This window comes from Drosophila guanche, unplaced genomic scaffold, assembly GCF_900245975.1.
Source record: "Drosophila guanche unplaced genomic scaffold, DGUA_6, whole genome shotgun sequence".
Classification (NCBI taxonomy): Eukaryota; Metazoa; Arthropoda; class Insecta; order Diptera; family Drosophilidae; genus Drosophila; species Drosophila guanche.
In genome coordinates this window covers 5,726,137-5,735,477 of record NW_022995748.1, presented here as the reverse complement: position 1 = coordinate 5,735,477, position 9,341 = coordinate 5,726,137, and the positions used below count along the sequence as shown (strand labels likewise).

Sequence of the window (9,341 nt, the reverse complement as noted above, 5' to 3'; positions counted from 1 at the left end):
TACACAGACACACAGGCCAAGTAAAACTTTTTAGCTAAATTTATTTTATAATGAAATCAACAGAGAGACCATAGCTATAGGAAACGATATATACATATGATGAATGAAAATAGTAACTATTTTTAACTGGTGACGGTGCAATTTTAATTTTTAACATTTAACATAGCAAAACAAGAAATGAAACAGGAATGCAAATCCAATCAGGCAGGTCGAAAAACACACTTCCTCCACCCACGAAAAATCAACCATCCTATTAGTAACCATGTATCTTACCATCATGAAACAATAGAGCTGCCTATATATGTTTTAATTGTTGAATTATATGTTTAGCCAAATCATTTCTCAATTGTAACAACTCTCAAATCAAATCGACAAAACACAATAGGAATGATAATCATACAACGGAATGTAAGCCAATATTTTTATGAAAATTTCCTTTAATTATTACATTTCTGTTTGTTTAGAAACTTTTTAAATTTTATAAATAAAAAAAAGGACAAATTTAAGAGAAAATGCATGAGTAATACAAGTGTTTTACTAGATGGGTGGAATGTTTTTTTTCCGCTAAGGTTTTTGAGATTTTATAAAGCAGATGGGTTTGTCGGCAGTGTGTCCTATATTGATCTCCATTGGTCTTACCATTTCTCCAGTTTCTAGATAAAACGTTACACAATTTCTAACGTTACTTTTCTTACAAGGAACTTTCCTCGGACATTCTTTCTTAACTATACTATCGCAACGTTGGCAGCCATAGGTTCAGTTGACTCCTCTGTCGAATGGCAGAAGTGAGGTTTCATTGTCCCTTCAATTATCATGATTTTTAGACACCTTTCTATTTATATAACAACCTTAAACTGTAGTCTTTCGTGTCATTTACTTCCCATCTTATCAATCCGCCTGAAGTAGAACTCTGAGATATCATTAGACCCATTATTGAAAAACTCTCCAACACTTCGATATTGTGCGTGGACTTCTTCAGACTCGAACGCTTTTGGAATATCGTAGTCATAGAAGACCAAAATGTTTGGCATTCAAGTATTGTATTATGGATTGGTAGTCAGGATTTAGTAACTGAGATTAAGAGAACTAAAACTGTTTTATCTCCTTCGAATTCCCTTAGGCATTATCATTCAAAATTGCATTCCAAGCATGGCCTCCAAGTTGAATTAAAATCGCTCTGCTATAAAACGTAAGATAATCCCGTTAGGGAGCACTTATTCCAATGCGGCTGCTATTGCAATGCAAAAACACTGACCATCCACACAGAACGCACTCTAGCCAGCAGGTAGCACTTACAATTATTCAAGAATACAAAAAAACGTCACTTCCTTTTCTTACTTATAAAAGTAAAATGAATTTTTTATTATTTTTCACTTGACCGGCGCGGCGCAAACCACAAGAAAATCGCGTTGTCTATTAGCCCTTAAAGGAGTATAATCCTTCCAGGGTTAACTACTGGAACTAGCATAACGGGGAGCATTAAAGCAATGTTTTTACTGTTCCTTGGTCTCACGCAGACGACGGACAGCGGAGCGCACGGACGCGGCAGCGGTTGTGGAGTACACCCAGGCACCACCGGCAACGGTACGCTTGCAGCGTTTGCAGGACCAGATGCCGACAACAGCGCGCTTCATGGAATCCTACAGAAGATAGAGGAACCCAACATTAGTTACACACGTTTATCATGCAAGATTTTGTCTGTGGATCTTACCTTTCCGCAGAACGAGCAAGTGTATTTGCTGTGCTGGGTGATTTCCATCTTCTTGACCATCTTACGCAGGGAGGCACCATAACGGGTACCATATTTACCTACGATTCCGACCTTCTTGGTGCGCTTGGCCTACAATTATACAGAAAATAATACAAGTTAGTTTATATGTTGATACAACTTAAATGCATGCAAATGATTTACTCAGCGAGTAAATCCCAATGTCAGGAACCGGTAAATTGTACCCTGGGGCCATATATTGTCCATTTGTAGCATTTCCATTGAGGATTACGCGTATTTTCTTAAATTAATTTCGTACCATTTTTCTGTTGTGTTGTTGATTTGTCAAAAATCCAACCGGAAAGAGCAGTGTGGCCGATTTTTCGATCAAATATACCTTCGGACCCTAAAAATTATACCCTATCATTGTCAAGAAATACCGTAAATATACCGAATCCAACTTATCCCAATTATGCCCCTCTATTTAAATAGGTAAACACCTGGAGTACCATAATATCTTTAAGTGAATGAGTTATAATTCTAGAAGAGTAAATAATATTTTAACCTCCATAAGCTTTCTGGTTTTGTACTTTACCCTGATACCAATTTTCGGTCTCTATCGGAGACTGTAAACTGGAAAAAACAAGAACCTAAGTAGTTTCCTTATTAATTTGGAGCCTGAGATGGTCAAACATCACATAAACTCTGGTAAATGTATTTCCCAGGGTAGTTATATAGCTGAGAGACTTGCTCATTCCCTTCCTCATGTTGCTGAACAGTGCTGGGGCACTCTGTCACATGCTGACGACTATGACACTCGGCACTAGCGCGTTTTTGAATTCGATCTCTATTTAATGATAACAATGTGCTTTAAGGGTGGCTTATACGATTTTGTTGACGACAGTAGATTGAATATAAAATATTCAAGATTTTCAAGTATATTCATGGCTAGGTTTATTTCTTCAATCTCCGCGGACTCGTTTAGTCGTGAGAATAATGCCAAATGTATGGTCACACTGTCTGCGCATTAATAAATAGTGCGCACGTCACAAAAAAACAACACAATTGCGGCCAAAATTTTGCTAATTTTCAGGCGTCTAACGCACCCGAGCACACCAAAATTTGCCCAACAGCAGCCCACAAAAGTGTCGACCAGCGAAGCCATGCACAGCTGTGTCCTGCTGCCAGATGCAGCCAACTACCAGCCGGATACCCTGGACTTAAATACAGACGCCAAAGCGGCCGCCTATTGGTTTCCCTGCTTTCGCGACATGGTTATCAAATTCGCAAAGCAAGCGGCCAAATCGCAGGCGGAGGACGCAACGGCCGAGCAGCGAGCGGAGCAGTTCAAGACGGCCTATCTCCAGCAATTGGATTACCATCAAAGCAATATTGCCAGCAACAGCGGAAGGGTGATCCTGGGCACCAGCGAGCTGCTCAAACTGAACGAGACCATGCTGCGTCGCTTTGGCTTCACGGATCCGTGGCGTAGTCAAAAGCAGCTGGAGAATGCCTCGGCAAAGGCGCGACTCAAGCTGCGGCTGGAGGAGATTGATGCCATCGAGAATCAGGATGATAAATGGACGGAGCTCGTGCGCGGCGTGCTCGCGGGCAACATGTTCGACTGGGGCGCCCAGGCCATATCTAACATACTGGAGCAGGACAGCAGCTTTGGCCTACACTCCGCGTTGGATAGGATAGAGAAGCGGCCCTGGCTGCTGGACAACCTCGACAATTGGCTGAAGCGCCTGAGAATCAGCAGCGAGCAGCCGCCGCACAAATGCGCTGTGGTATTTGTGGACAACAGCGGCGTGGATGTGGTGCTCGGCGTACTGCCCTTTGTCCGTGAGCTGCTGAAGCGCGGCACCAAGGTGCTGCTGTGCGCCAACAGTGAACCCTCGCTGAACGATGTGACCAGTCAGGAGCTGAGCGCGCTGCTCGAGGAGTGTGCCTGCGAGTGCGCTGTGTTGTCCTCCGCCTGGTCCACCTCCCGCCTGCTTGTCTACGCCAATGGACAGTCCGGACCCTGCTTGGATATGCGCACGTTGCCGCGCGAGCTGTGCGATGCCATAGCTGCCAATGAGACTGATCTGCTCGTGATTGAGGGCATGGGACGGGCCCTGCACACGAACCTCAATGCGCAGTTCAGCTGCGAGACGCTGAAGCTGGCCGTGATCAAGAATCGCTGGCTCGCCAAGTACCTGGGCGGCGATGAGATGTTTGCCGTCATCTGCAAATACGAAGCGATCAGCTAGTCGAGCGCCTATGCCAGACTCCTTGTTATGCTGTTGTTGTTGTTGGGATCCGTGTGAGAAGAGCCATTGTTTAATTTTTGGAAAATATTGTTATTGTTTGATCCAATTCAAGTCACAGTCACAGTCCATCCCCATCGCCAGGATTCATCCCCCCCATTGAGATTCATATTTTATAATTTTTTGTGTATTGTTTTATTTAAATTATCGTGTAACTAAAGTGCTTTCAAGTGGTTTCAAACCCACATTTCTATATCTGCTCGGCATTTTAATAATTAAAATTATAAATAACAAAGCCTTTTGTTTATCGAGGCTGTCACGCTGCTCATTATTTATTATCGGTCATGGTTATATACCCACCTCTCTGATAAGAGCCCAACCCAATGTGGATTAGCCAACGATAAGGCAGACAGCAGAGAAACCATAGAGCGACCCATCCAGACGGTTCAACTATTTGTTTGAACGTGATAAATGCAGATCACTGGCAGCTTTTTTCTACAACTTACAGACACTGTGTGCCAATTCGCACGGTCACCATCACTCACTTATCACTCAACAACAACACAGCACAGCCAAGAAGAGCGGCCACAAAAGCCTGATAGGCAGCAAGCAACCAACAGATAAGATCTACGAGACCAGGAAATTGCCCCCCAAAACAGAACTTGAAATGCGATAAACTTGAAGCTAAGCCAGCGTATATGCTACAAGCTAGACTTGGGGAATATTACACATTTATTATACACTTTAAGTTGAGTGCTGTCATGCCTTAAATAAACTTTCAAAACAATACACAGACGAAAATCAAAATCATATCAGAAAATGTGACAAATTGCAGTTCAAATAAGCGCTCACATCGAGTTTCACCACAGTCTACAACAGAATAAAGGTAAGGTAAAGTAAAGCTTAAGGTGCTTCTAACCAGATCTAAGCGAATGCAAGTTGGAAAAGTTTTTATTTAAGCATTAATAAGAGGAAATGCAATAAATAAATGTGCAAACATAACTTTGTTGTGTGCAATTACCGTGGGTTAAGCATCAGGCGGCATATTTCGTACACCCAAACCGCGGTCACACTGACCAGAATAATACCGATCAGCTGTTCGGTGTCGTGTTAAAATTTCTTGCAAAAAATATTCGTTTCGTAGATAAACATTAACAAATTTATATTAAACAATTAAACAACATTTTCTGCACTTGTGCCATTCGGGTCGTTTTGGTTCTTTTAGTTTTCTTTCAACTGTTTGCTTTGAACTCTATCAAGGACTTGCGTTTTTGGTCTATCAATTATCAGCAAAGAGCCAACTAGAAATGGATATACTCAAGAAAATGTTCAAGTCGTCGGAGGAAAAGAAGCAAGAGTGAGTACATGTGATTAATAGCAATAGATTATGCAAGCAAGTCGCAGACAATTAAATGTTTAAACAAAGAAAAACCGTACACCGACAGCGGCTTTTTCAATTGGATCGATAACCAGGCACCTGCCATGATAGATACATTTTTACCAGGATATATACACCCACACACTCACACACACACGCACTCGCTTGCATACAGAAGCAGATGTGTGTGTGTGTGTGTGCGTGTGAGTGATTTTTGCGGAGGCTGCGTACTGGGGTGCTTAATGGTTTCCGAGGGGTGACAACAAATTCTAATGTACATCCGCTTGGTGGTCTTCCTCTTTCCTGTTGCAGTGGTGCCGATATATCCGCATCGAACAAGGATGAGTTCCGCAAGCCGCAGTGGTTCGAGGAGGCCGAAACGGACGATGAGCTCTTCGACGATAATCGCAAATTCGCTTTCCAAGTGTTCACCAGTCCGTTGGAGATGCAGAAGCACTTTGAGCGGCAAATGCAGCGTCTACTCGAATCAATGGATGAAGATGGGCCTACCGATGATAACGATGATTTCTGTAAGCGAGAGCAAGTCCTGATCTATCAAGAAACTAACATTTACGTTCCATATTCCTCAGATGATGTCTTGAAGCCCGGTTTTGATAGCTCGATTCTCACGAAGTTTGCACGGCAAAATGGTCAGTCGCTGGATAATGATTTGGATGGCGAGTAAGTCTAACAGTCTCCCCCATTAAATCGAAACTCTACCTCCTGTCTTTCAGAATCTACGCCGATCAGATGCAGTCGCTCATTCAACGCTTGAATCCGAAGAAGGGACAGGAGCCGGCCGACGAAGCCATTGGCAACATTTTGCCCTCCAATCAGAGCCGCCTTCTGAAGAGTCTGAACAAGGCAAAGCTGACGGATGAGGAGCTCATCATGGGTCGCATACACGGCACAATCTCTGCCGATGGTGAGGAGGTGCCACAGGCTCGTGCCTCACGTACGTACATCGGGATAAAGCCGGAAATGATGACTCCAATGACGCCCATGTTGCCGCGCAGTGGAGTGACTCCCTTTGGTGGCGTATTCGATGGCAACTATCAGGTGGGAGCCACACAAAAGTCACAAAAGTAATGGGATCAATAATGAGTATATTTCTCCACAGGGTCCGAAGATGTTTAGCCAGAGCGTGATGACCCAGACGGTGCGCAAGCCGGATGGCAGCTATGAAACCACCAAAATGGCCCAGGATGCAACTGGCCACAAGACCACCACGGTGACGCGCATGAAAGACGGACGCTCGGAGACGGTGGTCACCCACGATGGCAAGGCTGCGGCCAAGCCACAGCGAGGCTCCCTGGGTGAGCAGCATGTGGCGTATGCCGATCGCAACTTGTTTGTGACAAAAGAAGGCTACGCAATGCCACGGAACCTCTGGTGACCAGTGGTGAACAGCTATTGCCCCAATCAAGACAAGCGATCTCTGCTGCAACGCGAGCAGCAGCAGCAACAACAGCAACAACAGTATGCAGATAAGCTAAAGCGATTCGTCGGCAACATAGTCCCACATCCACATCCACACAACATCCAAATTAGAACCTACTATATTTTAGTTTACATTCTCCTTAGTGTTTGGTGTTTTAGATGAAACTCGGTTGAGACAACAGATGACGACGATTATTGACCATGATTTTATTAAGCAGCGACCGCACAGCGTCGTTGTGTATTGTGAGCATGCGCCACACCCCAAGAATGCGCTCCACAACAACACACACTCTTTCAGTTCCCTGGGCATTCTGCAGGAGCTTTGCACTCCCTGAGCGAGGAATGGATTAGCGTGGAGTGACGTGAAGTGGAGTGGAGTAGTGTGGTGAGCGCTCTCGATTGGAGCATGTGCAGGTGCAGGCTCGTGTTGAACGGTGTGAACTTGATTTTCAGTTTGACAAAAGTCCAGCCAGACTGAGACCCGGTTTCGGTCAGCGGGTTTCAGTCGCGCAAACAGCAAACGCTGGCCAGAACAACGCTGGCCCTAATTGCGGCAAACATTTTTTTATTGTATTAGTTCTTCGTGGTACTATCTGTGTCTCAATGGAGCGTATGTCCAGCAGCAGCATCTAAAGTGCCCGTAGCATACAACAAAAAAGAAAAGTAAAAATCATTCTGAAAGGAAAACCACCATAAAATACAATTGATGTATTACCGCTTAGCAGGCAAAACGATTTACACAGTCTATTATTGATATATAATTTAATTGATTTAATAGTTATACATAAACACAGCGCCCCCCAACCCCAAACCACACTTTGTGATTTGATCTAGAAAACTGCGACGTCAGTCGAGAGTTTAACTCACAGTTTATTTAATTGAACGCTTGATTAAACTTTAATTTGTTTATTAGTTGTACTAATGTTTAACGTTTAAGTTGAATTTAACTAAATCTAATCTTTCAAATAGCTATAATACATACCATGCATTAGAAATTCATTCAACAAACATGCAAAATAAAGTGTTGTGCAATATAATTGTGGATTTAGTTTTGGGTTTTCGATCGGGTCTTTTGAATGAAGACAGACAAACAGCCAGAGTATGGCCATATAATAAAAGGGAAAACTTGGTGCCATAAAGAAAATAAGACTGGAAAGCCTTTCTAAGACAAAGGGGCAAAGGTACTGACAACTAGCAAACACTGAAATATGGGATTGAACATGAAATTAACTTTGTTCCACATTTTAGATACTTTTAGGGAGTAAAAATGTTGCCTTGACTCGTACAGAATGTTTTCTAAAATATATCTATTAAGTTTCCCCTTCCAGTAGCACAGCTTTAGCCATTTGATGGTATAATTTTATTCAGTTTACAATTTAAACTAAAGCAGGCAAACAAAGTCAGACAGGCCTCTCTTGATGGTAGTTCTCTAGTGATGATGGTCATCCTTCTTCACAAAACGCAGGCCGCAATAGCCGCAAGTGTGACTGCCGGGTGCGTCCTATAACAAAGATTCGACATTAACCCAGATAAGCACATTTATGTCACAGTATCTCACCAGATTGATGTACACTTTGGGATGTCCCAGGGGGCCATCGCCGCCATCACAGAAGACCACACGCTCGGTGCTTTCGATTGGTGGTATTTCGTCAATCATTTTGATGCCCCAGTTCTCGTTCACATAACGCTTGGCATTCACGAAACGCACATTGCGGTAGTCATCCTTGTCGAAGACCTAATCGAACAGAATTTTTGGATATAAAAACTAAAACGTTTGCGTAATCGCAGGACGGCAACAACATTTGTACTCACTTGGCCCGTGTGTGTGACTTTGTCGATGTCGCTGCGGGAGCTGTTATTGCGCACGGCGGTCAACGGAGTCAGCCAGTTCTGGCCACAGCGTCCAACTTTAGCCAAATTGTTTACCAATTGCTTGCTGGCCATTATTTTGGTTTTTCAAAAAATTTGTTCAGACAATTTATTAATGTGACTGACCCTCAGAAATATACCAAAACATACCTTTTCATTTTCAAAATATTCCATAAATATACCGATGAACAATTAACCCACTTAAGCCCTCTCTATTTATCTAGGTAAGACAACTGCTGCTTTCTTTAATATATCTTTAACATTGAATTTAGTTTCCCTGAATTCCCTGAACTAAGTTTTGACAGACTTTCTGCATGAGTTGTATATTCCTTTATAGTTCCGGCATATTGACTCTTAGAGATTGTCAGAATCCCTCCAGCTTCGTCAATCGTGTATAAAAGTAATTAATATATCTGATAAAATTGTAGTTTCAGGTCTTCCCAGCGTTTATTATTTAATCGAATATCAATATTGAGGAAAATGATTTTCATCGCAATCTTTACGGTACATTTTGAAATCAGAAGAAATATTTCGGTATATTTCGGAGACTAGGACGGCATATTTTGTTGAAAAATCCGCGGTCACACTGGTGCTAATGCTTTCGCGCATATATTTTGAATGTCGTTAATTGTGGGTTTTTGTAATGGAAAACGAATAAAACATGCGCAAAAAGAAGAGTAGGCGCGTGTAAGTA

General features: G+C 42.8%; 4 protein-coding genes across 5 annotated transcripts; 2 read left to right on the top strand and 2 right to left on the bottom strand.

The window, feature by feature from the left end:
- Positions 1 to 1,334: 1,334 nt before the first annotated feature.
- Positions 1,335 to 2,139, bottom strand: LOC117584779 (60S ribosomal protein L37a). The gene is made up of 3 exons (XM_034273884.1): positions 2,028 to 2,139; positions 1,712 to 1,840; positions 1,335 to 1,640 (listed from the first exon to the last, which is right to left on the bottom strand). The coding sequence occupies exons 1-3, from the start codon at positions 2,028 to 2,030 to the stop codon at positions 1,494 to 1,496; spliced, it is 279 nt and encodes a 92-aa protein (XP_034129775.1). The 5' UTR covers positions 2,031 to 2,139; the 3' UTR covers positions 1,335 to 1,493.
- A 538-nt stretch (positions 2,140 to 2,677) lies between these two features.
- Positions 2,678 to 4,255, top strand: LOC117584776 (4'-phosphopantetheine phosphatase). The gene has a single exon (XM_034273879.1). It carries the CDS (start codon positions 2,872 to 2,874, stop codon positions 3,961 to 3,963), a length of 1,092 nt encoding a protein of 363 aa, XP_034129770.1. The 5' UTR covers positions 2,678 to 2,871; the 3' UTR covers positions 3,964 to 4,255.
- Positions 4,256 to 5,006: 751 nt separating this feature from the next.
- On the top strand, positions 5,007 to 7,449 carry LOC117584777. 2 transcript variants are annotated; one of them, XM_034273881.1, is made up of 5 exons: positions 5,010 to 5,317; positions 5,651 to 5,868; positions 5,929 to 6,019; positions 6,073 to 6,397; positions 6,459 to 7,449. In XM_034273881.1, exons 1-5 carry the CDS (start codon positions 5,268 to 5,270, stop codon positions 6,732 to 6,734), a joined length of 960 nt encoding a protein of 319 aa, XP_034129772.1. In that variant the 5' UTR covers positions 5,010 to 5,267; the 3' UTR covers positions 6,735 to 7,449. The 2 variants fall into 2 exon arrangements, with proteins under 2 accessions (XP_034129771.1, XP_034129772.1); XM_034273880.1 differs by having other exon boundaries at positions 5,007 to 5,317; positions 5,651 to 6,019.
- Positions 7,450 to 8,115: 666 nt separating this feature from the next.
- Positions 8,116 to 8,776, bottom strand: LOC117584778 (NADH dehydrogenase [ubiquinone] iron-sulfur protein 6, mitochondrial). The gene is made up of 3 exons (XM_034273882.1): positions 8,591 to 8,776; positions 8,337 to 8,513; positions 8,116 to 8,279 (listed from the first exon to the last, which is right to left on the bottom strand). Exons 1-3 carry the CDS (start codon positions 8,720 to 8,722, stop codon positions 8,208 to 8,210), a joined length of 381 nt encoding a protein of 126 aa, XP_034129773.1. The 5' UTR covers positions 8,723 to 8,776; the 3' UTR covers positions 8,116 to 8,207.
- Positions 8,777 to 9,341: the final 565 nt, after the last annotated feature.